Source organism: Leopardus geoffroyi, chromosome B2 (genome assembly GCF_018350155.1).
Source record: "Leopardus geoffroyi isolate Oge1 chromosome B2, O.geoffroyi_Oge1_pat1.0, whole genome shotgun sequence".
In the NCBI taxonomy this organism is placed as follows: Eukaryota; Metazoa; Chordata; class Mammalia; order Carnivora; family Felidae; genus Leopardus; species Leopardus geoffroyi.
In genome coordinates, this window is record NC_059332.1 from 96,950,172 (window position 1) to 96,977,755 (window position 27,584).

A 27,584-nucleotide genomic window follows, 5' to 3' on the forward strand; every position below is an offset into this window, starting at 1 on the left:
GTATTTGTGTTGATCTATTTCTGGGTTCTCTATTCTGTTCCATCGATCTGTCTACTACTCTACCAATACCACACTGTCTTGATCAATGAAATTATATCTAAGACTTAACATTATGTAGAATGATTCCTCCCACTTTTTCTTCCCTAACATTGTTTTAGCTATTCTAGCTCCTTTCTTGCTGCTGATTTTACTTTACTACACTGCTTATTCTTGCTTTTAAGGTCTACCCTATACCTACTATGGGGAAGAAAGGAGAAAAAAGAATCACAAAGGAAACAATATGTAATATACTACCACCACCCTAAAATATTACCTACGTAATTTCTGTCCACCGATCCTAATGACATCCCAATTTCTTCATGAGAGATTCTCTACTATTCCAGGACACTTCAGTATCTCTAAATGAAATAGCTAATGTATCGCCACTACTCATTAGCCACAAGTCATTTACTTCCTTCTTGTAGATAGTTGTAAATATACTGTGTCCAACACAATGCCTGTTCATCAGGGAACACGGTCCATGTTTTAGACTTCTTTATTTTCCTCCATAAGCTTCAGTAAACATTGAGCTAATTAATTGAGGATTTCTTTTATCTAACTGGAACTTACAATATAAAGATCCTAGGATATCTAGAAGAACAAGGGTAAAAATTAGCTAATTACTACACTGTTCCTAGTAATAAAGTCATTATTTCACCAAGTCTCAAGATTTTAAATTTAATCTCACTTCTGAATCTGTTAGAGTATACCTCTAGGCTCTTTTTCATTTTCTTGATGAGATGGCTTAGGTAAAGAAAGAGAAGGCAGTGAATAATAAATTATGGTGATTTGCTTTTTTTCTCCTGCTGTTTGCCCAAAATGCCACCCTTCACCCAAATTTTAAGGTTATTAGACATGATTCATCTCTAACATTCCATGAGGATTTAAACAAAAAGGAAAATGGTCCAAGGGGCTGGAATATCGATTTAAGTAAATCACAGAAACTCAAAATTTAAAATGAAACTGTAAAAGAATTTACCAAGTCCAGTTTCCTATAGTCCTTCCTAAATCAACTACAAGGGGTCTTTGTGTTCTTGGCTAACATACTGAGAGCATTCTCCTCTTAATTATCAATACTTTGCTGATAAGATTTCAACAAAGTAAGGTGTACATCAATTGAAAAAATATAGTTGCTTAATCCATGTTTTCAACAATAATCATACAGTCTGGAGGTGCCTGGGTGGCTCAGTTGGTTAAGCGTCCGACTCTTGATTCTGGCTCAGGTCATGATCTCACAGTTCATGAGTTCAAGCCCCACAACCAGCTCTGCACTGATGGCATGGAGTTCACTTAGCATCCTCTCTCTCCCTCTCTTTCTTCCCCTCCCCTGCTCACGTTCTCTCTCTCAAAATAAATGAATAAACTAAAAAAAAAAAAAAAAAAAAAAATCACAGTCTGCCTACTCTATGATCAAATGCCTGCTCCACAGCTAAAACAAATAAATACAGGACTCCCTCCCTAAAAGTTGTTTGTTCACTGACTGCCTATGAGTTCAGACTGTTTAAATAAATAATTTACAATACACTATCAAAGTAAATATAATAAAACTACACACACATTAGCTCTTTTCTTACAAAATAAAGCAATCCATATGTCACCACAACACCTTTGCCAAAACTTAATTATTTTGTTCCTCCCCATTTTTTTTTTTGCGGTAGTATGGTACGGGGCAGGCAGGGCAAGCTGTAACCAGGAAATTTTTAGAGCCACTAGTCTTACAAGCTTTCATCTAGTGTGTCTCTGGTGGCTTCAGGAGGGATCTTCTCCAACACCCCATGTGATGCTCTAGCAACTAAGTATATGAATTATAATTCTCAGAATATACACATTAATTACACTTTTTCTAGCTCTGCCCTTTTCACTTCAATGTTTTATTACAACGACTATAATATGCACAATGCAATGTACTACTCCAACGCCCACCACACACAGTGAAACCCACTATTTGATGACCAAAATAAGAAATTTCATAGTTGTAGTACTGCAAGAACATGGAATAATCTGAACTCAGGCATTGCTCATAAGAGTGTCAGCTAGCACAATCACTTTGGAAAACAATTTGGTATTATTTACTAAAGCTGAACACGTGCATACATTCCTGCATCTATTCTTTCAAGACAAGTACACCAGGAGACATGTACAAATACATTCACAGCAGCATTTTTCATAACAAAAATGCAAACCACCCAAATGCTGATTGAAAGAAGACTGTGGCATATTCACACGATAGGATTTCATACACCAGTGAAAAACTAATGAAGTACAATTAAACGTGAAATGGATGAATCTTAGGAACAATTATGAATAAAAAACTACACATAGCAGACTCCATGCAACAAACTATCATATTTATAAATTTCAAAAGTGAGAAAAATTTAACATGGTACTTTTTAGAGGAGCACTAATACAATTTTTAACAAGGAAAAATAAACACAAAATCCAGTACCCTGGGGCTCAGGGGCATGGACTGGGAAGTACAGACAGTTTCAAAAGGATTCATAAGTACAGTTTTAAAACTGGATGGAAAGCTCAATACTTTAATTATTAAGCTGTAAAACATGTAAGTGTGTGTGTGTGTGTGTGTGTGTGTGTGTGTGTGTTGAGTGTATAGCATCTAAAATCTCTGCAAAATTAATATTCCATCTATAGGACAAGTTTAGCGCAGTCATAAAATGACATTCCTGATCACTGGAGATAATGCCAACAAATAAAATCACTTTATTACAGCTCTTCGGTAACTTTTGTAGTGACAAAGAAATGACAGGTGTCTCATAAAAAATTATAGCAAGGGGGAAGGCAAGGGAAGTGGGAGTAGTTATAAAAGGGCAACGTAAGGGATCCTTCTAGTGACAGAAATGTTCTCCATCTTGACTATATCAATGCCATTAATCTACTTCTGATATTGTACTACAGTTGTACAAGATGTTACTATTGGGAAAACTGGGTAAAACATACATTGGATCTCTCTGTATTATTTCTCCCAACAGCAGGTGAATCTATAATTACCTCAAAATAAAACTTTAATTTAATAATAGAAAATAGGAAAAGATATTTTTGTCTAAGGCTTCTCCACTTTGGTACTATTGACACTGGGGGACACATAATTCTTCATGGTGGGGACTGCTCTGGGAATTGCAGGGTGTTCAACAGCATCTCTGACTTCTACCCACTAAATGTCAGTAGCATGCCCCAGTTAGGACACCTCCATATATTGCCAAATGTTCTCTAGCTGGCAAAACTGCCCCATTTAAGAACTACTGCTTTACTCACAAAAGCAAAGAACTGTGGAAATGTTCTCAACAGAAGGAGTCTCAAGAGACATGACAACTAACTGTAATATGTGAGGCTAGGCTAGTTCCTGTACTAGAGAAAAAAGCTATAAAGGACATTACTGGGTCAATTAGCAAAACTGGAATATCAATGGTAGATTAAATAAAAGTATTGTATCAATATGAAATGTGTTTAAATAATGTAAAGAATATTCCAATGCTTAGGAAATACACGATTAAGTATTTAGGTATAAAGGATCATGATGAATGCAATCTACTCTCAAATGATTCACTAGATATATATGTGTGTTTTACATATACATGTAAATATCGTGTATATATGTATAGATGAATTTGATTAAAAGGTATACAGATGTGTTCTTCGTACTATTTTTATTCTTGCAACTTTTCAGTATGTTTGAAATTATTTACAAATAAAAAAGGTTTTTGTTTGTTTTTACTGGAGGCAAAAGTTGTGGTCTTAACATCCTAATAGCAAGTTTCACAGTAGTAGTCCAGCATAACTGATAAAAATCCCAAGAGGATCGTGACTCCTGAGTGAATAAATTCCTACCTTAAGCCTGGGACATTCCCTAGAAAGAACTCTCTACCTTCAGCATATCTCCTGCTCCCCATTCTTTCTGGAGGCGACCTCTTGAACAGCGCGGAACCGAGAATCAACCTATCCCGCTTTTAAAAGACCATTCCTAGAAAGGTGACTCAAACCCACATCCTTACTCGATTTCTCCATAATTCATTGAGGCATCTTTACCCTGAATAATTAAGAAACAAAAACACTAAAAAAGTAAGAAAACCACTTATCCGCTCATATGAGCAAAAGGAGGAAGAAAGTTACGATGAGTGGACTAGAGGAGATAAAACACCAAATGTCTTAACAGGTCTGAGGAAAGGAAGGGATAAAAAGAAATGAGCAGAGAGCCAGGCTGAGCGAGGCAGGAAGGGTGCATCGGCCAGGAAAAAGAACTCCAGTGGGTGGGAGTGCGTCAGGAGGAGAGGGAGTAGCTCACCTGGCCGTGGTAAGCAGAGGGTGTTGAGTCCCCACCAACTTCCGCACCTGCATAGCGATGTTGCTGAGTTCGTCGCTGAGCAGGCAGCGGAGGCTCATGAAGGACGTGGGATAGCCCACGATCTTCTCCGCCTCTGACACTACTTGGTTCCAGTGGGCCGGGGACCTGGAGGACTGACCACGCCAGGAGCCCACCGAAGAGATGGTATCGAGGAACGGGGACCACCACAAGCGTCGCGGGGAACCCGAGACCCCGAGATAACGGGGTAAGCGCAACAGCAGCCGCCGAAGGCTCATAGTTTGAGTCTGGGAGTGTCAGGGATTTGGGGGGTGTCCGGAGGTGGCGCAGGGAACAAACCAGGGGCAGAGGAAGAACTTGCAGGAACTAGAAGGAACCGGCAACTCCTGACCCTGAAAGAAGGGAGAGTTCCTGGAACCGTGACTAGAAACGAACTTTAACTACAGCTTTCAGCACTTCAGGCTACATACACAACAGCCCAAGCTCAGCACTGCCCCTGGCCACCTGAGTAGAAACTACTGCCGCTTCTTAAATGGGGGACGCCATGTTGGAGGCGTGGAATACGGCCTGTCGTAAAGACAGCGAGGCGGGCTGTTCGGGAGCAGAGAATGTTCCCTACTTTACGACACAGTCGTGAACGCCCCCAGAAGGGAGGGGGCCTTGGTAGTGAAACGCGGAAGACGAGGGGTAGGGCGAAAGTGTAGGCTCCTCCCACACCCTTCCTCACCCAAGGTTGAAGGATTTAGGTTGTCCTGGATTGGGGTGGGGCGTGGGGGGCTGCTGTGTGGTGCTCCAACGCCCGGAGCGGGGGCGGAGTCTGATTCACCAGGGCGTGCCCAATTCCCAGCACGGAGAGGGCACACGTGAATATTTGTGTTATGAGCGAGGGTCGGTGTCTACCAAGTCTCTTTTCGCGGCTCCCAGCCCTCCCGGAAGGAGGGGCCTCGGGCGGGGGTGCCGGCACCTCTCGGAAGCCTCTCGCAGCTGTCCGCCCCCAGCCCCTGGCAGTGGTAGTGGAAGGGCAGGAGGGAGGGCCCCTAGGCCGGCGGGGTTTTTGGAGCTACCCGCCGCTACTCAGCATTGAGACGCAAAGTGAAGGCGCGCGGCTGAGCCCTTTTTGCCCTCAGTTCCCAACCAGACAGAAGGTGGCGTGGCCTGGCAGAAAGGGTTCTTTTTCCCAAGGAACGTCCTCGATCCTTGCCTAATCACCAGCCTCCTCGCTGAGCCTCGGTTTCCCCCTGTGTATGACCCAGGCAGAAGCAGCCATGCCTCCACAAGGGTGCAGAGTCCCACGCCCAGCCTCCCGCCTTTCTCACCCGAAGGAAGCAACGTTCACCATCCAGGATTCAAAACTATTACTTGCCCTAGTGCTTTTCACTTACAGCTCACGTATTCGCTCATTGAATGCTCAAAACAACTCTATTAAGTAGTGTTAGTATTCTCCATGTTTCGGTGAGAAAACAGGCACATCCAGACTCTGAATTGTGTAAGGCCACACTAGACAGGGGTGTTATCTCAGCCAGTCAGGTTTCTGAATCCATGCTCTTAACCACAGCATTACACAAAGTAACAAACTACCAACCATGCTTCTCTCTTCATTGCTGAGGGGAAGCAGTCGATGTAGTTATCCTTTAGGTAATGCTACCTTTTCTTTGTTCAGGTATGTCTAGCGTCCTGCCCCTTGTCACATCACCCAAAACAAGTGTTACAAAACTCCTGTTAATAATGAAGAATATATTACCCAGTTTTGCTCTCTTAACGCTTTTAGGGATGCCTGTGTGGCTCAGCTGGTTAAGCATACGACTTGGGTTTTGGCTCAGGTCATGATCTCACCATCCACGGGTTAGAGCCCCATATCCGGCCCTGTGCTGACCGCACAAAGCCTGCTTGGGATTCTCTCTCTCCCTCTCTCTCTCTACCCTTCCCCCTCTTGCTCTCTCTGTCTGTCTCTCTCTCTCAAACTAAATAAATCTTTAAACAAAACTTGTAAAACCTCCAACTTTCAAAATCCTTTCAAATTCATGATCGATATTTTAAAAATTAGTATTTTGCACAGTACTGGACTAGATTCTGGCTACATGTAAAAATTCAGATTTAAAAAAAGGCAAACTAAAGTATTCACTTTGCAAAAAGGTGCTTTTCTCTACAAATTAGCTTCAGACTCCCTTTAAATGCAATTATTCTTTGTGATTTAAAAATCTGATTTTATTTCCAAAAATTCAATTTAGGCATAACTTTTCAGGGATACATTTTAGATCAAGTGAATTGTGCTTGTAAGTGTTAAACACAGTCTACACCCGCAAAATAAGTAAGGCAAGCTGAAGTTCAAAATAATTCCTGTGGAAGAGATAACAAACTCCTGGCAATAAAATTCAGCTCTGTTCTAGATGAAAATAAATGTGGAGAGTGAGATACCTTACCGTTTCAAAAAGTTCCAAGGCCTGAGCTTCTGGGTTATCCAAGGTGAAAGAAGTCACGAAAAAATGAAGAGAGATAAAGACTGAATGCAATAGATTGTGCACCTGAGGCTGTTTCTTCAGAATCATAGAACCTTAAGACTAACTTTTCATGCAATTTCCTTAATACCAATTCACAGCATGTACTTTAATTTTTCCACAGAAGCCAAATGCATTATTCTCTGGTCATACTCTATTAACCAAGTTGTTGATTATTCATGGGACTCTTGGTCCCATTTACTTTAAATAATCAGCACTTTCCTTTATACTTATAGTTAAAAGGTTGCACTATACCTAATGATAATCAGTTTTTAGAAGGTTAAAATGGTATTTATTCTTTAATCTTCCAGATAAATATGTAACTCCTTTGAGTCTTTCTGACTAAAGAGATTTCTGAATTGCTACTGGCTTTTGGAGGAGCAGGGGAAGAAATATCTGTGGTTCTGACCTTCCTCTGCCACTGGTAATACTCATTTTGCAGATTTCTCAACTTTGGTACTATTGACATTTGGGGGCATGGGATTCTCTGTTATGGGGAGGAGGGCTCTTCTGTGCATGGTAGGATGTTTAGCATCATCCCTGGTCTCTACTCAGTATAAGCCCGCAGTACCCCTCTCGAAGTTGTGACAACCCGATGTGTCTCTGGACATTGTCCCTCGGGGCAGAATCAGCCATGAGAATATAGGAAAATGGGAGATGCTGGAAAAAAACAAAAAACCAAACCAAAACAAACAAGGGCCATTGATGACATTTACTCCTACAAAGCAGCAAAAAAGAAGTCCCAGGTATGAGTAGTCCTGCAAGTTAAAGTGGTCACTCCACAATCTGTGGAAACTTCCTGCCATACACAGGGACTTCTCCAACTCCTTGGAACTTGGGGGTTGTTTAGCAAGGTGGCAAAAGATGGTCATGGTTCCTCCTACACCTTTCTCAGAATCCTGAAATTGGTAAAGTACCAGTCCTCTCTGCCTTCTGCTGACCTTAGAAACAAGTGAAATTATATTTGATGTCCTTTTCTTTGGCTGGAAACCTAAACCAGCCTTTGAAAGTACAAGGTCTTAGCAAGGATGGTGTATGCTTTGGGCTTTGGCCATTTCTATGATTAGGTGAGTGGAAATAGATAGGGACACTGCAGTCACCCTTCTTCTACCACCCTCAACACAGTCACTTATTGTTTATGCCAAGAGAGTGCTTTCCAAAGCAGTTGAAAAGCATTGTGGTATATTATGGGGCAGGATGATAAAAGGAGGCGAGTAATCAGACTAGCAGCAACCCAAAAATTTGACTGTCTAGTGGGCTGCAGGCTGTAGAGACAGCACATATCACCAGTGAGATTATAAAATAGTTTCACAGCATCTATGGAAGGGAATTTGATAATCCCTAGAAAAATTACATATGCATTTATCCTTTGACCCAGAAATCCCAGTTCTAGGAACCCTTTCCAAAATACAAAATAACATGCACAATTTTATTGTAGTATTATTTGCAATAGCAAGATTGGAAACAAACCAAACAACCACAAGTAGGGGAGTGGTTGAATAAACTGGAGTAAATCCATGTAATGAAATACACTGTGTAACTCTGAAAAAGAACGAAGGCCATCTCTACACTGATGTAACATGAGCTCCAGAATATGGGTTAGCTTTAAAACAACAATAGCAACAAAAAACAAATCAAGATGCAGAACAACATAGTGTTCTTTTTTCTGTAAGATAGGTGCACAAGATGAATATACACTTGCATATGTATTTGGGCTGGGAAGAAACAGAAGGGACAGGCATGAAACAGACTACTCTTTACATACCTTGACTGTATAGTTTTGAATTTAAAATCATGTATAGGGGTGCCTGGGTGGCTCAGTTGGTTAAGCTTCTGACTTCGGCTCAGGTAGTGATCTCACAGTTTGTGAGTTTGAGCCCCACATCAGGCTCTGTGTTGACAGTGCGGAGCCTGGAGCCTGCTTCAGACTCTGTGTTTCCCTCTCTCTCTGCCCCTCCCCTGCTCAAAGACTCTCTCTCTCTCTCATTCTCTCTCAAAAGTAAACATTAAAAAAATTTTAATCCTGTATATATTTGACATATCCAAAATAATTTTAAATTTTAAAGAAAAATGTAATTCCTAAAATTTGAAAACAAACTGAAGCAAATGATCTAAATGTATATTAAGTTGGTGACATAACCACATCAAGTAAATAATTAAATGATTTTAGAAAGTAGTGTTTTTATAGTGCACTTATAGTGTTCTCAGGATAAATAAACCTACAAAGAAATCTTAAACTTCAATCAGTAGTCTTATTGCTGATAGAAATATAGATATTATTTCCTTCAAACTATTCTTATATGTTATAGGTAAAAACAAATGTTAAGTGGAAGAGAGCCAAAGCATAAGAGACTCTTAAAAACTGAGAACAAACTGAGGGTTGATGGGGGGTGGGAGGAAGGGGAGGGTGGGTGATGGGTATTGAGGAGGGCACCTTTTGGGATGAGCACTGGGTGTTGTTTGGAAACCAATTTGACAATAAACTTCATATATTGAAAATAAAATAAAATAAAATAAAAACAAATGTTAGAATTGTTAGGAATGATGAGTAAGTAGAATCCATGTAAAATTAAAGTTAAATTGGAAGTAGCATGAACTTAAAACTTGTCCTTTTCAAAAATATTTCTTATGGGCCAATAAGAAAAGTTTATACAGGCGCCTGGGTGGTTCAGTCGGTCGAGCATCTGACTTCAGCTCAAGTCATGAACTCGCAGTTCTTGAGTTCTCTGTGATGACAACTCGGAGCCTGGAACCTGCTTCAGATTCTGTGTCTCCCTCTCTCTGTTCGTCCCCCCTCACCACTTCTCTCCTTCTCTCTCTTGCTCTCTCTCAAAAATAAATAAAGACTAAAAAATTTTTTTTTAAAAGAAAAAGAAGTTTTTACATTTATGGGGGGAAAGGGGGGGGGAAGCATTTATTTGTTTTGTCCCTTGAAAAGACCAGGAAATAACGATAATCCTATAGCAATGAGTACCTTTAGCATTCATATCATACTTCCAAAACAGCATTCCCTTTTAAAAGGGCTGAGTCCTTTAGAAGAATGGCAGATTTCAGGTCTGGGGCAAGAAATGTGCATGATGAGCCTGGGACACCCTGTTGTGCCAGAAATCAGGGAATCTATTATGAAGTCTAATGGGTCAGGTCAATGGAACAAAGGGATCAGCATAAAGGAGCTCCCTCTAGCTGAAAAGGGGTCAATCTGAGCATCAAAATCAGGTAAGAACTACAACTGATTGTAATTCATTGATGACATATAAATCCTTGAGTTCATTATTAGACGTAATTAGGGCAATACTCTGAATATTATCAATATCATGAAAGAATTGAACACTTATCCTGCCTTCCTTTATGAATTATATTTAGTGGTGTTTTAATCTGGTTTAGCCCCCTTGAAAGCTGAACCTGAAACAAGAGCTTACTTTTATTTTATTTTATTTTATTTTTTTTTAATTTTTTTTTTCAACGTTTATTTATTTTTGGGACAGAGAGAGACAGAGCATGAACGGGGGAGGGGCAGAGAGAGAGGGAGACACAGAATCAGAAACAGGCTCCAGGCTCTGAGCCATCAGCCCAGAGCCCGACGCGGGGTTCAAACTCACGGAGCGCGAGATCGTGACCTGGCTGAAGTCGGACGCTTAACCGACTGCGCCACCCAGGCGCCCCAAGAGCTTACTTTTAGGTGGTTTATTTTGGATAGCAATCTCAGGAAGCAGCAGTGGACGACCAGGGAGAGTGAATCAGAGGAGGTCAATACAAGGATGTCTTCGAGTTAGTCACCACTGTGGGCGATGAGGCTTTGAGCCTTCTGGGACTCTGAGTTGTCATGTAGAATATACTTCATAATTGTCAGCCTGATGCAAGAGAGGAGCAGTTGACCAGCTCCCAACTCCCATTGGTCCAAATTTCCCCCTTGGGGCATTATTCCCCTCACATTTCTAGGCTGTCATGTGCCTGCCAGGCAGATATCCCACCCTCATGGAGTTAGAGGACCTGGGGGACAGAATGTGACATGCATGCGTATGTGGAGAAGTGCTGGCAGGTTACACCTGCAGGAAGCTGGTTGCTTTGGCAATGGCTGCAGCGAGAGGTGGACTGATGTGACACAGGGAACAAACCAGGAATAGTCCAGGCTGATGAGGGAAAGTTCTTTATAACCTAATTCCATCTGATAAGAGAGGAAGAAAGGATAGATTTAAGAAATCACCATATAGGGGCACCCGAGTGGCTCAGTCCCTTAAGCGCCCGACTTCGGCTCAGGTCATGATCTTGCAGTTCATGGGTTTGGGGCCCACATCGGGCTCTGTGCTGACAGCTCAGAGCCTGGAGCCTGCTTCAGATCCTCTGCCCCCCGTCTCTCTCTGCTCCTCCCCTGCTCTCATTTTGTCTCTCTCTCTTTCAAAAACAAACATTAAAAAAAAAAAGAAATCACCATATTGTGATTGCTTATGAAATAACCTATTCAGGCAACAATCACTAAAAACGCAAGGTTGATGAGAAACAACGGTGGTGCACTGGAGACCCCACTGGCAACCACTCACCAATCAGCATGGCTAGACGTGGGCTTCCGCACAACTGGACAGGCATTGTGAAGTATACAGCACCATCTAGGAAATATTTTTGCCCAAAAGGTGGAATCTAAATCTCATCAAGCCTGTAGGTCTAACTTCCAGTTTTCTAGAAACATCGGAGGGAGTGGAACAAGTTAAAGAGCTTCACAAGGAAACAAACAGACCAATCCAGCATGTCAGATATTCTACAGCCCACTGACTGGGTTCCTTCAACGAGAAAAGGGGCTAAGATGAGATGCAGGAAAGGACTCCTGTAGACTGAGATTTTGAGAGGCATAACAAACCAAGTGTAATGCGTGGACCTGATTTGGATCTTGATTCTAACAAACCAAGTGTACAAAGTAAATTAGGAGACAACTAAAGAAATTTGAATAATAGTTCTGGTATATTAGATATTACAAAGGAATTATTGACCTTATGTGTGTGTCTGTTAGAAAATTTCCATATTTTAAAGTAATGTATGCTAAAGTATATAGGAATGAAATAATACAGTCTCAAGAATTCTCTTTAAGACACTTCTGGAGGGAAACAAATAGATAAAAGCAAGTATGCTAAAATCTACAAAGTTGTTGATTCTGGATAATGAGTATATGGCATTTATTACACTATTTTGTATATGTATGAATATTTTTGTAATAAAATATTTTTAAAAGAAAGTAAATATCCTTATTTATTTATTTATTTATTTATTTATTTATTTATTTATTTATTTTGGAGAGAGAGAGTGTGAGCAGGGGAGAGGAGCAGAGGGAGAGAGAGAGAGAGGATCTTAAGCACCCTCCACACTCAGCAGGGAGCCCGATGTGGGGCTCAATTCTACAACCCTGGAATTATGACCTGTACTGAAATTAAGAGCCAGATGCTCAACCAACTCAACCGAATATCCTTATTCCTTTTAAAAAATGGAAGCAAGTCAGGGGTGCCTGGGTGGCTCAGTTGGTTAAGCATCCGACTTCGGCTCAGGTCATGATCTCACAGTTTGTGATTTTGAGCCCCTCGTCGGGCTCTGTGCTGACAGCTCGGAGCCTGGAGCCTGCTTCGGATTCTGTCTCCCTCTCTCTCTCTGCTCCTCCCCCACTCACTCTCTGTCTCTGTCTCTCAAAAATAAGTAAATATAAAAAAAAAAAATTTTTAACGGAAGCAAGTCAAATGACTTGCCCAAAGTCATAAAGCTAGAAAATGACAGAGGTAGAATTAAAGCTCCAACTCATCTCACTCTTTCCCCTGTATCTTATTGTCTTCAGAGCTGAATGTACTTACTTATTTATTCATTTATTTTCCAAGCTCAAGTGCACATACTTGCTCCTTGACACACTTTTATCGTTCGTCCATGCGTTGCACTTTTTTATTGTATTGTGGCAGTAGACGGCCTCCAGATGGTGCCCAGTGGTTCCTGCCTCCTGGTGGTCACACCTGTTGTGGTCCTCTTGCACATTGCCTTAGGGTTGGTCAGTGTGGTCAACAGTATCCAGCAGAAGTGATGTTGTGTCACTTCTAATATTAATTTTATAAAAGATGTTGCAATTTCCATCTTGGGCTCTCTTTTGTTCGTGTTTTCTCCCTCCCTCCTTCTCTCCCCACCCCTCCCCTCATTACTTGCTCCGAGAGAAGCTGTGTCAGGAGGAGTTCTATGGAAAGGTCCCTGTGGTGAGGAGCTGAGCTTCCTGCCAACAGTCACGCAAATGAGCCATATTGGAAGTGGACCCTCCGGTTCCTTCAGGGACTGCAGCTGTGACTCACAGCTTGACTCTAACCTCATGAGAGGCCCTGAACCAAAAGCACCCAACTAAGATGCGTGCAGATTCCTGACTCTCGAAACTTTGTCAAATAACAAATATTAATTGCGTTAAGTTGCTCAGTTATGGGATAATTTGTTATACTGTGATAAATAATTAATCCAATGATCTGTTGATCTTCATGTAATGCAATACATACAGGGAACCCACCACCAACACACGAACTAGAATATTGACAAAAGACTCCTGTATGTATGGACTTTTCTATCCCGCTGCCCTTCCTCAACCCAAAGTTATCTTTATCTGGAATCTTGTACTTATCATTCTCATGATTTTTAAAAAATACGATTTAATAATACATGCATTTCTAAAAAGCATATTATTTATATATGTTATTTTGTAAAGTTTTATTTCTTTATTTTGAGGCAGAGAGAGAGAGAAAATGAGCCCAAGTGGGGGGAGGGGCAGAGAGAGAGAGGGAGAGAGAGAATCCCAAGCAAGCTCCGAGCCACCAGCACAGAGCCCCACACAGTGCTCAATCCCACGAATGGTGAGATTATGACCTGAGCCGAAACCAAGAGTCAGACGCTCAACTAACCGAGCCACTCAGGTGCGCCTATATATTTGTTATTTTTATTTTGAAAAGAGGTTCCATGCTAAATGTAATTTCCTGTGACCTTTTTTATTTACCCAACATGATTTTACTGAGATTCACCCATACTGGTGTGTATAGTGGCAGTTTATTTGTTTTGACTGCAGTGTAATATCCACTTAGTCAATATATCACACTGTATCCATTCTCCTGTCAATAGACCTTTGGATTGCTTCCAGACTTTTTTCTATTACAACAATGTTGTCCTGAATAGATTTACAAATGCCTCCAGGTTCACATGTTGAGAGTTTATATCTAGCATTGGAATTACTAGGTCACAGGGTATGTGGATATTCAACTTTAATAGATAATGCCAAATAGCTTTCTGAAGTGGCTTTATCAACTCACATTTCTACCAGCTGTTTATGAGGGATCCCGTTGATCACACTCTTTCAACACTTGATATCGTCAGCCTCCTTAAAATTTCCAACAAACAGGTGTAAAATGGACTCTCTTTTACAGCGTGGATCAGCATTTCCCTCATCACCAGGAAGATTGCTGAATGCCCTTTCCATCTAACAGATTAGCCCTCAAAGGTGATGTGGGAAAGTATGTAATTCTTCATTGTAATTTTTCTTTCGGGCTTAATTTTTACTTCTTCCTTTCTTAGATCCTCACTCCCCATGTACACAGTAGTCCTTTCTTGCTATCTCCTTCTAATATTCCCAGTGTTTGGGCTTAGAACAACTGCAGTTAGGGAGGAAATAGACCAAGACCTACTCTCCATTTTCCCTAGTTTCTCTCCCAACAGGGCAGCAATGTGGAATTGACTAGCAATACTGCTAGTTAATTTCACACTAGGATTAGCTCAACAGGGGAAGAACTTGGTCTTTTTCTTTTTCAAAGGCTCTTTCTAAGAGACCGTTTTCTTTTAGGAACTTGGAATGAAAAAAAAATCTGCTGAGATTTTTTCTTGACCATAGACAGCATTGTATAAGGTCAACAATCTGGGTTCTCCAGCTCTGTCCTGAAAAACTGTATGATCATTGGGTAGTCATTAACCCTTATAAGGTTAAAATTACTCATCTGTAAAACAAAAGTAGATGATCTTTTGGGTTCCATTAAGAACCGAAATGTTTTTATTCCACGAATGAATTTAACTAGTAGACTAATCTGGTCCTTATGGTCATTTCATTCTCTCTGTCTCTTTCATCCAACCAACCCAATTGATCTTGGCATTAACATAGATCGAAACTTGAGGCCCACAAGGAAGATTTCAGAGAGGGCTCTATTATTCTTCTTTAATTGTTTTCTTTGCCACTGCAACCCCACTCTTAATCGAGTGCTGAATAGGCACCACATAGATATTTGTTGGTCAGTTGAATGAATATGAATGAATGTGCTAGATCTTTATTCTTCATTCCCATCTTTAATCCACTATCACACTCAAGTTCAGAAGTTATTTGAGTTGCATTTGATTTGTGATAAGATCAAGAAGCCCAGGGTAAAGAATGTCTCCATCACTGCAAGTTCAGCTAGCTCTCCATTGTGATTTAAGCATTTCTCCTGATGACGAAAAATTACCACAACTAACTGAATCAAAATCTCTGGGCTTGAGGACCAGGCATCAATACTCCTTGTATGTACTATGTACATGTACTATGTAGTCACACTAATTCCTTTCTCAAATACTCCTTGGGGTATTCTAATATGCAGCCAGGGGTTGAGAATTACTTTTCTAGAAAAATTATAATCTAGTCTTTTTTCTGTTATTTCTTGTTGGTTCTCTGTCTCTCTTTTATTCCCCTTTTCTTTCTTCCCCCTTTCTTTCTTTCTTTCTTTCTTTCTTTCTTTCTCTTTAGAGGAAATACATAAGTCAGACTCCATTCCCTAGGGTTAGAGAAATTCTGATAGAATTGTATGTACAGAAAACCCCTCATTTTGTTGCATATAATGCATATACAGGTGACATCAGGTGAAAGGGAGTTAGGACATACTGCATTTATTATATATAAAGATTGACCACCTCAGACAATAGAGTTGGCAAAGCATTTTCTCAGTGACTGCTGCCCCATTGTAATAAGTACAACCCTAAACTACATGCAAATATTTCTTCTATCTTAAAATACAGGGTTTTTTTTTCCTAAAATTAGAAAATATTTCATTCAGAGATGGATGTATCTAAGGGCAAACAATCAAGTCAGCATGTCAGTTAATTCTAAGAAATCACTTTACACAAATTTACTGATAAAACTCAGTCAAGCCATTCTTTTCATAAGTTCAATGACCAGTTCAGTTAAATGAGTCAATTTAAAGCCCTATGTAGACTCACACTAATTCCTTTCTGGAAATAGCTACTAAAAGTCCTTAAAATTAAAGTCACCATATTCAAAGGCTATTATGATGTTGCCCATAGGTATATTGACTTTCATAAATTACTTTTTTGCCAAATAAAGACAATGGATCTCAAGAGAAAGAGACAGATTGAGAGACAGAGAGACCATTCCATTATTAACCCTGGCAATATAGAAGCTGAGATATCAACTTGCTGAGCTGAAAAGAATTTGCAAAATACCATCTGAGAAGATCAGGTGATTAGGATAAATCATGTAAGGTCATTACATTTTCTACTTTTGTGTCAAGTTTAACACTATCATAAAAAAGAAAAAGAAAAGAAAATACCCATTTAAAAACACCACAAAAAGATCACTGTAAGAGAAGTCTAACTCAGAAGATGTTTTCAACAGTGAATAGATTTCTAAAACAAAATGGTAAGTTGTAAGCCATATAACTTAGAAGCTGACACCCATGTAAGAAAGATGACATTGTCAACTACTACAGTGTCAGAGTGGTTTCTCAAAATTATCCTGGTCTAAATCAATCCGAAGAGCTTGCTGTGATGTTTTCTGTTCTTTGAAATCATGCCATTACCATCTGTAAGAAATATGCTTGAATATTATAGGGCTGTTCTGACTATGTTGGGAGTAATAGGTTTGAAGTGCGTGACAAAATAAAAGGAACGTGCTGATGTCAAAGGGAGCAAGAATTCTTGTATTTTGCTAAGAATAAAAGAGTCTCGGTCCCCAAAGTCTAAACAAAGAACAACTCTACGAGATACTTTTTCCACGGAGGGTGACAAAACTTGGTGATTAAGGGATCAGACACAGGGGCCAGATGCCCTGAATATGTATCCTAGCTTTGCTATTAACTAGTAGTGCAACATTGGGCAAATTATGTAATTTAGTCTCAGTACTCGGCTTTCTTGTGTGTAAAATGGGAAGAACAATAATACCTATATCAGTGGGTAATTTTTAACATTAGCATGAGTTTATAAAACTAAGTACTTAGATCAGTGCCTGACACATGGTAAGCTTACAACATGAACACCTGTTATTCTCCACTGTTCACCTGTCGGTCCTCTTAACTTCAAATCAATAAAAAATACAGATATAGAGTCCTTGTGCTTCTTCTACTTCTAGGAGAACAACTGTTTTAAATTCCAGAATAAATTATACTATTTACCTACTGAGGGTAAGCATGTGCGTACATACAAAAGACAACTGAAATGCTGTGTTGTTTGCTTATACTACTGGTGATGCTGTTTTAAGGATGTTCCAAGTTATATAGCTCACAACTTACCATTTTGTTTTAGAAATCTATTCACTGTTGAAGACATACTCCAAGTTAGACTTCTTTTACAGTGGTCTTTTTTGTGGTGTTTTTAAGTGGGTATTTTCTTTTCTTTTTCTTTTTTATTATAGTGTTTAAACTTGACACAAAAGTAGAAAAAATAGGATAATGAACTCCTATATATGTATTATCCAGTTTTGGAAGTTATCAACATTTTGTACTCCCCTTTGCAACAATGCTAAAATATTTTGAAGCAAATCTCAGATACCATAATATTTTGTTTGTAAACATTTAAAAATCTATTTATATGAATAAAAACTTCCCTTTTTTTAAAAAAAAAAAAAGTAACCATTGGGGCGCCTGGGTGGCGTAGTCGGTTAAGCGTCCGACTTCAGCCAGGTCACGATCTCGCGGTCCGTGAGTTCGAGCCCCGCGTCGGGCTCTGGGCTGATGGCTCAGAGCCTGGAGCCTGTTTCCGATTCTGTGTCTCCCTCTCTCTCTGCCCCTCCCCCGTTCATGCTCTGTCTCTCTCTGTCCCAAAAATAAATAAACGTTGAAAAAATAAATAAATAAATAAATAAATAAATAAATAAAAGTAACCATAATGCAATTTGCACCTAACAAAATTACCAAAATTCTTTTTTTTATTAAAAAAATTTTTTTAATAGTTATTTATTTTTGAGAGAAAGAGACGAAGCGTGAGCAGGGGAGGGGCAGAGAGCGAGGGAGACACAGAATCTGAAGCAGGCTCCAGACTCTGAGCTGTCAGCACAGAGCCCAACACGGGGCTCAAACTCACAAACCGCAAGATCATGACCTGAGCCAAAGTCGGACGCTCAACCGACTGAGCCACCCAGGCGCCCCACCAAAATTCTTAATATTCAAATTGTCTCAAAAATGTTTATGTACAGTTGACTTGTTTATATCAAGATCCAAAAAGGTGAAATGCATTGCTTAAGTTGTAATTATTTGGTTTTATATTTTGTTGTTTTTAAAAGTTTTTTAAACATTTATTTATTTTTATAACAGAGAGAGACAGAGCATGAGAGGGAGAGTGGCAGAGAGAAAGGGAGACACAGAGTGTGAAGCAGGCTCCAGGCTCTGAGCTGTCAGCACAGAGCCCGATGTAGGCCTCGAACTCACTGAGTCACCCAGGTGCCCCTGGTTTTTTTATATTTTAGCAGGAGCTTCAGCTTTCAACTTATTCTAAAAGGCAATGAATCACCACAGCTGCAACTTGAAATTGAAATCACCCTAACAGTAGAGAAAGCTAGAGCAAGAAATGGGACTCATACAGCACGTTTGGGTTTTACTTATAATAGTGACCTAGGGTCCTATTTCATGATCTTAGATTCTTTTGCTACTATAGAAAGAAGAAAAATAACCCTTTAAAGTACTTGTTTTATAGGAAGCATGTGAAGTTCAAAAACCATGGGCATTGCAAGATGCTGAAGCTGCATGAACTGGTCAACATCCCAGTCTTTGAAGTTCACTGGATGAAGAACTCCCTTTTTTTAAATGTTTATTTATTTATTTTTGAGAGAGGGGTGGGAGAGAGAGGGAGAGAGAGAGAGAATCCCAAGCAGTCTCTGTACTGTCAGGACAGAGCCCGGCGCGGGGCCTGATCCCATGAACCGTGAAATCATGACCTGAGCAGAAACCAAGTGTCAGACGCTCAAGAGACCAAGCCACCCAGGTGCCCCATAGAACTCCCTCTTGCTTCTCATCTAGCCCAGACTCTCTCTTTTATCCTAACAAATATTTCCAAGGAATTTGTCTTCGATATTTGTACCTTAGTTCTCATATTTTTTAATCATGCCTCAGTTTTTTCTTTCTTTCTATGCAGAGTATTTGAATGCCTTAACGTTTGAATCTAATGTTTTTATTGAGCTTAATTCTTTTAAATATTGATTTAATGTGACTGCCACTGAAGTCCTAATTGTTTTTACAAGGAGATACTTTATAATCACTTTATAGGTTACTCATAATTATCAGAATAGATGAGATTTCCCTTTCAAAGTAGGTGGATAGGAATAAGTAACAAAGGTAGTATTTAGGTGGATAAAATTTTAACATACTTCTATGGTGAGGGGTTCTAAAAATAAATGAACCCACATCCTTCTGTGGATTCCTATGATGTAACCTCCTGCAGCTATGAAAGCTAATGAGAAAATCATCTTTATTGATTAGGATCTCAAAATAGAGTCTTTGATCTTGCACACTTTTTTTCCTCAGGCCCCATTTATTATTGTAAAATTACCATGGCTTCTATATTTCCCTTTGTAATACCTTCTGGAGTCTGGTTTGTTAAAACCATATAGAGTGGTAGTTAACATTCTAGGTTCTGGAATTAGGCTGGTTTCAAATCTTGGCTTCTTCATTTCCTAGCTCTATGGCTTTGGGTAAGTCATTTAACCTTTCTGTGCTTTGGTTCATTCATCTGTAAATGGGTGTAAAATACCTATATACCCACCTTTTTATATAATATATTTGATTATAATTCAGAAATGTTCACTCCCATCTCTCTTGGGGTAGAGTATTTTCTCCTCCCTATTAATGCTGGTCTTGGTCATGGAATATGGGTAGGAGTGACAGTGTGCCGGTTCCAAACCTGGTTATCACGTGTTTTCACTTGCCCCCTTGCACTCCTCCCATCACTGTGAGAAGAACATGCCTCAGGTAGAAGTTCTTCCCAGAATGACAAGAGGCATGTGGAGCAGATCTGAACCTAACACACACCCTGGAACCAAGTCTCCCTTGTCCATAGACTGAAGCAGAGCTAGGCAGCAGATCTCAGCCTGCATCACCCAAACTAACAGTTGGCCTACGGACTGATGAAAAAGATAATGAATGCCTCTTGCTATAAGTTACTGGGTTTCAGGGTGGCTTGTTACAAAGTATTATTGCAGCAATAGCTGACTAATACATAAGACTATTACGAAGAGCAAATGAGATCATTTGTATAAGTCATTTAGTGCTAGGCATATGGTCAGTGCTAGGGTCAATTAATGTTTACTGTTATTATTATAATCGTTGTCATAACTATTATCATTATTTTGTGGTTTTTTTGGGTAAAGATACCCAAGTTATATATTGTGATTAATTTATATCACTGTTAGCCCATGTACGTGAGCAATGCTTTGAGCTGGCTTCTGCACAGCTCCTGATATTTACCATAGATGGTGTTTTATCTGGAAAATATCTGGAAAATGCTGACATCTCTCTAACTCTGTTTGTGCCTCAGGTGCCTGTCCCTCTTCCCTCCTTCAGCTAATTCAGCCTCTTATCTAGTTTAGGGTTGTGTGTGAAAAACTTGTTTCACAAGTACGTATTCAAATATTTTGTCTTATATTTATGCCAGTGGTTACTAAACTCCATTTTTGCTACCTTTGTTCTCTGGCTACTCCCCAAATAATAGAAGACTAATATCTAGCAGTATGGTCTATGGAGAAGGACAGATAGAGGAGAAAGTCCTTTGGAATTTAAGTCAAAAAATTATATGAAGTAGTAGGGGAGTAGGGTCAGGTGAGAGGTAATGAAAAGTCATAACTTACCTTTTTCTTAGGTTTGAACTTTGCTTACTATATAAATTCTAGTCTCCATTACAGGCAATACCTGAGGTTATACTGTTACCTACAATATGCTAGAAAGAAAGTGTATTTATCAAGAAAATTCTCACTAAAAACATGAACTTCTCATCATGTACGTAACATCAAGTCAACAAATACTTATTGGACAACTGATGTGTATCTTGTGCTAATATATGATAATATATATAATACATACCCTATTTTATTGATTCTAACATTTGTATTTGTTCACATTTTAACATGTCTGAAATAAAGATGCAGCTTACAATTGGTGTCATGTAGCAGATTAATTGTCTTGGCTTTTGTTATAATTATCAACATCGCAGTGGCTTACAATGATACCTATTTCTTGTTCACATTATGTAGGGATATGGCTTGGCTTTGGCTCCACTGGCCTTACCTGTGCAGGGCTACATATGTTGTTCAAGAATCCAGGTGGAAGGACTAGCCACTATCTGGGATTATTCTACCATTAGCCTATGGTTGAGGAAGGAGCAAAAGTGAAATCTAATTTCACAAGCACATTTAAAGCTGCCTGGATATGGCCTTTGTCATGTCTACTCACATTTAATTGGCCAAAGCAAGCCACATGACCAAAGCTGATAATGGAGTAGGAAAGAGTATTCCACCCACCAAGAGTCTGGGAAGGGACAGTGGGGACAGAAACTGGGAACAATAACACAATCTATTGCAACAGCATTTTTCCTTTTTTCATGGTACATGAAACAATGGTTTGTCTCACAATAGCTGGCATCTTAGAGTTAATGTAATACAACCATCTATGTTAGGACTTAGGAGAATCTGTCCTTTAGGCATATTTTTATGAGCTTCTTTTTATTTTTTTTCTGTTTTCAAAGGCCAAAAGCAGAGATTCATTTACTGTTTCTATCTTTATTTTTCCTCATTAAGTCACACTTCATAAGGTAAAGAGACTTGTTGACATTCTTTTGGTAATCCTGAGTAGCCATTATTGTTACTTAATTTACCCTAAATTCAGTGGGTAGAGAAGGCTAAATTATAAAAAAGTGATCTAAGGACTAGGTTCTTAGCATCATTTACTATTAATTCATTTGTTTATCTATCATACAAAAGATATTTACTTTTGTAAATACAAAAGAGTACCTACTATGTGCAGGCACTTTCTTGACACTGGAGATTCAGCAGGAAATAAGGCAGTCAAGGTTCTTGACCTTAGGGAGATTGTATTCCAGTGGAGAGTGACAGACGGGAAACAGATAGATGAGGAAATTTCAGGTGTTGATGAGTGCCAAGAGGAACAAAGTTCATGACTATGTAGTATAGAACAAATTAAAGGAGGATTTCTTTTTAATCTATTTTGAGAGAGAAAGGCGGGGTGGGGGGGGGGTGGGAAGGGACAGAAAGAGGAGACAGTGAGAATCCCAAGCAGGCTCTGCACTGGCAGTGTGGAGCCTGATGTGGGACTCAAACTCACAAACTGTGAGATCATGACCACAGCTAAAGTCAGTCACTTAACCAACTGAGCCACCCAAGCACCCTGAGAGGAAGGTATTTTAGATGAAACAGTGAAGCCTGATAGCAAGGAGGCAGCCATGAGTAGTCCTGGTGGAAAACCATTCCAAACAGAAGAAATAGCAAGTGTAAAGACCTCAGAGTAGCAGAAAAGATGAAAGAGGACCAATGTGGCTAGAAGGTGGTAAACAAAGAGTATCAGTTAAGATACAGATTAGGCTGTTGTAATAAAGAGATAAAAAAATACAATCGCTTAAAAACAAGATACAGCCTTATGTGTTGCTCATGTAAAAGACCAGACAGACATCTCTGGTTTGATGGTGTTGGGGATCTAGGTCTTTTCTGTCTTGTTGCTTTGCCATGCTCACCGTGTGACTTCAGCCTTGTTGCTTGAGATGGCTAGTCCAGCCTCTACCCTTTTACCATCATACTCACGTCTAGTCAGCAGGAATGAGGGAAACGGAAACAGAAGGCATATCCCTCCCACTTAAAGCCACAACCTGGGAGCTCCACACACCAAATCTGCTCACATCCCATTGGCTAGGATTTGCCATGTGACCAAGCCAGCTTAAGGAAGGCTAGGAAATGTGGTCATTAGCTTGAATTCGTGTAACTGAATAAACTTTGGTGACTCTGTTTCTTAACAAAAAAAGAAACAAAAACAGTAAAACCTTCGTTTGTGAGCATAATTCATTCTGGAAACATGCTTGCAACCAAGAACACTTGTATAAGAAAACAAATTTCAAGAACCATTGGCTCCGTTGTGATCATGGGACATCTGGCATCATGTACCACTTGTATTGGAAGACAACGCTTGTTTATCAAGTTAAAATTTATCAGAAATGTTTGCTTGTCTTCTGGAACAGTGGCAGAACAAGTTACTCACAATCCAAGGTTTTACTGTAGTTGTTAAGCGACCACGGATAGTTTTTCCACAAAGTCAGTGGTAGCTAATTTTAGTAATATAGGCAGAATCCTGAGCGTGTAGGGCCTTCCTGGGCATAGAAAGGAATTTTGATTATATTATAAGTATGTGTGGTAGGTATCTATTGTTGCTTTCCAGATTTCCCCCCAAATGTAGAAGTTTCAAACCAACATCATAGTTTCTTTGGGTCAGGAATTTGGATGCCACATAGCTGCGTGGTTCTGGCTTAGGGTGTCTCAGGTCATTGGAGTCAGGACATTGACTGGGGCTACAGTCATCTGAAGGTTTGACTGAAGCTGGAGGATCTATTCCCAAGATGGCTCATTCACATGGGTATTGGCAGAAAGCCTTAGTTCCTTGCTGGCTGTTGGCAGGGGGCTTCGGTTCCTTTCCATATGGACCTCTCCACAGGATTGCTAGAATGTCATCATGACATAGTAGTTGGCTTCCCCCAAGCAAGTGATCCAAGAAAAGAGAGCAAGAAGGAAACCACAATGCCTTTTATGTTCTAATCTTGGACATATCATACACCATCATTTTGCCACATTCTATTTCTTCGAAGCAAGTCACTAAGTATAGCACATAATCAAGGGAAGGAGAATCTGGCTTTATTTTTCAAGGGAGAAGCATCAAAGAATTTATGGACATATTTTAAACCATCACAGTATGATAGGAAATCGCTGGAACATTTTAAGCAAAATCTGTTTTACATTTTTAAAGAATTGGTCTGGTTGCTATGTGGAGGATGGATTTACACAGGGACAAGAGTGGAAGGAGCTCAAGTAGGTGGCAATCTTAGTTTTTGCAGTTGACAAATGGGCCTGAGAATAAGATGGGTGCAGTGGAGTTAGAAAGAAGTGGTGAGATTCAGAATGTTTCAGAGGGCATGGGGACAGGATGTGATAAGATATCGCTGGATCTAATGTTATTGTGTGTTACTTCCTTTTCACATCTTCAACTACAGACTGGCTGATCATCTGAATCCTTAAAGAGCTTTAAAAATATGAGTTACTGATCTTTGCATCCAGACAATCTACTTTAACAGGTTTAGGGATGGGGAGAAGGGAAATCAAAACAGGGATCTACTGCCCCACTTATTCACTGAGCTAATTAGGAGTGTAATCATTATTATTTTGCTGTTTTGCAACAGAGATAGTTATTATGCAATGGGCTTTGTTATCCAAATACTCATTTCTTCACACAAACACACTCTCCTGTTGAGTCAGATACCAATTCTTATGGATTCTGTGTCTGAGGTAACTCTTAGAAAGCATTCCTCCCAATCACTGCCACACTAACCTAAATAATCATTTGTTTCATCTTGGACTATTGCAAACATCTCTTATGCAATCTCCTACCTCTGGTCTCTCCTTCTGCCTTTCATCTGTCATCCAGATGATCTTCCTATCCCACACTTACGATCCTATCACCTCCATATTTAAAAAAGATTCAGTGGCTTCCTAGGATTCTCAAAAAGAAGTCCATACTCCTTTAGGATGGTATTTGAGGCCATCGACAATCTGCTCCTATCCTACCTTTGGACTGACCTCATAGCTCCCTTTAACACACTCATCCTAAGCACACCAAATCATTCACTCTTCCCTTATCTCTACTTGTACTTTGGTGTCTTGATGTCTTGCTTCATATTGTTTTTTTCTGTCTAGCATGCTCCTCTTCCTCCACCCTCACCTGACAACATCCAACTCGTCATTGTCAAAGCCCAACTCAGATGGTTGCCATTTCTATCTGCCTCGCTCAGAATCAGTCATCCCCTTTTCTTAATTCCTGTCTCACTTTTTTTTTTATTTTTTTTTCAACGTTTATTTATTTTTGGGACAGAGAGAGACAGAGCATGAACGGGGGAGGGGCAGAGAGAGAGGGAGACACAGAATCTGAAACAGGCTCCAGGCTCTGAGCCATCAGCCCAGAGCCTGACGCGGGGCTCGAACTCACAGACCGCGAGATCGTGACGTGGCTGAAGTCGGACGCTTAACCGACTGCGCCACCCAGGCGCCCCATCCTGTCTCACTTTTAAAACACCTTTATCATTTATGTTTGTGTTCCCAGCGCCTAGTAGTGTGCATGCCCTTAGTGGGCTCCAAAGAAAACATTTACATGGACAGAATTTATTTCCTCCTCTTTACCCAACTTATGCAATGGAGAAAACAAAAGGCAAACTCACATTAGAAGTTTGGTTAATGAAATATACATGGAACATCAACCCTGGGATCTGCACACATTTAGCACAGCCTATACCCACTGCACTTTACAACTTACACATGATGGCATTAATAATTCTGAGGCATTGCAAAATCTCCACAATCCAAATATTTTATTAAGAATTCCAGTGGCGGCGTCTGAAATATAAAGGTTTGTGGGTCTTTTTAGAGGCTTAATCACATTTAGTTAGAAATTTAAATTAACAAGAACATTCCATTCCCTAAACATTCTAATTAATTGATGTTTAGCATATGGGTTACCAAATTTGTCTTTTTAAAGTTTACATTTAGAGATTGCAAATAAATCTATTAGAATGAATTTCTAGGTCAGTCAGGTTTTGATTTGCAATATTTAATGTCTGCACAATTTCACCTATGCCTGACCTTTCAAAATTATTTTTAACAGACCTACATTTACTTTCCTAATGAAATGATTTGCTACAAAGTGGCTATGGTGGGTTGTCTGGAAGGACACTATAACATCCCTTTGGCTGTCAAAATCCATCTGTCCTTATGGTTGGGGGAAATCACAAGTGTGATGTTGGGATACAGGACCTTACCTCTCTGTGGAAGATGAAGAGTTTGAATCTCAGTCTCCCCACACCCTGGACTGTGAAACAGGGGCCCCAATACCTGGTAATGGACCCCCCATCCAGGCCTGTGCACCCCAGATGAAGAAAGAACCTTGGGTGCAGTTAGTGGGGGCATCGTGATGTCCAGTGGTGGTTTCTAAAAAAAAATTTTTTTAACGTTTATTTATTTTTGAGACAGAGAGAGACAGAGCATGAACGGGGGGGGGGGGGGAAGAGAGAGGGAGACACAGAATCTGAAACAGGCTCCAGGCTCTGAGCTGTCAGCACAGAGCCCGACACGGGGCTTGAACTCACTGACCGCGAGATCATGACCTGAGCCGAAGCCGGCTGCTTAACCGACTGAGCCACCCAGGCACCCCCAGTGGTGGTTTCTAGAAGGTGTTGTGTAACAGAAGCAGAGACAGTGGCATCTTGATAATCTTCCTATGACCTGGCCTCCTAAGGCCCTGGGCCCCTCCTTGTTTCCAAGCCTGTTCTCCCAGCCTCTTGAGCTCTATGAGTCCACTTTCCTCTAATACTCCTTTTTTCTTTAGACAGAGTTCACTTTTGTTCCTTGAAAGCAAGAATCCTCACCAGTACCATTGCTGCTGCTAGGCAGTAAAGAGAGTTTTAGACTCTGGAGTCAGACGATGGCCCACTCAGTCCCTTTAGCCGTCCACTTCCTCATCTCTACAACAGGACCCAAACCAAATACTGGGTCAGCTGTAGAAGGATCGAATAAAATAATCTCTGTAAAGTATTTTGCACAGTCCCTGGGGAATAAAGTAGCATTCAATAGATAGTAGCTTTTGTATTACTAAATTCTAAGCAACTGTCCATGTGCTCAGGCCACAAAACTCTACTGCTCACCACATAAAAAGAGCGTGCCAGTGCATGCTCTGTGTTCGATATTGCACTTCATTTTTTCCCATGCTGGATTTTTGTTTTGGTTTGGTTTGTTTTCCAGTGTTGGACCTCAGTGCCTTCCCACAGCGCATATCCTGGGGATTTCTTGGGGAGTACAGCTTGCAGTCACCGTACCTGGATCTTCTGTCTTCTATCTGTCCCTGCCAGCATTCCCTCACTTCCAGGCCTTCACAAGGAGAGCAGCTGCACTAAAGACCCACTGACTTCAGATGGAAAGGACACAAGTGAGTTGAAGCAGCCCTTCTTCAGCATGTGGTAAACAAATTTTGTAGCTTTAGTGGACTTGTCTTTTAAAAAAACAAATGCACAGCTTATGTCCCAAGACTGATTATGGAATCCTTAATTTATCTACTTATCTTTTGATGAATGGTTTTTTTCTTCCACTGAAATGTATAATGTCCTCTCATAGTTAAACTGCAGAATCTTTTCCACTCAACTTCCTCCCTCTGGGATGTAATAAAGAGACAACTTATGGCCTAACAGCA

The 27,584-nt window shown here is 40.2% G+C and overlaps 1 protein-coding gene and 1 long non-coding RNA gene across 4 annotated transcripts in view; one reads left to right on the forward strand and one right to left on the reverse strand.

Annotated features, from left to right (window-relative positions):
* PDSS2 (decaprenyl diphosphate synthase subunit 2) overlaps positions 1-9,484 on the reverse strand; it is a 293,765-nt gene extending 284,281 nt beyond the window's left edge. For 2 of the 3 annotated variants that reach the window (XR_006717453.1, XM_045499185.1), the window contains exon 1: positions 4,337-5,036. Coding sequence is in view for 1 of the 3 variants with exons in the window: in XM_045499185.1 (XP_045355141.1) it covers positions 4,337-4,632 (296 nt within the window). In the remaining 2 variants the exon portion in view is untranslated. Of the gene's footprint in view, positions 1-4,336 lie in introns of all 3 variants that reach the window. The other variant, XR_006717454.1, reaches the window with a different exon arrangement.
* LOC123608809 lies at positions 4,497-27,584 on the forward strand. Its single transcript, XR_006717459.1, has 2 exons — positions 4,497-4,601; positions 27,140-27,584. It is a non-coding gene; the product is annotated as an uncharacterized LOC123608809 (long non-coding RNA).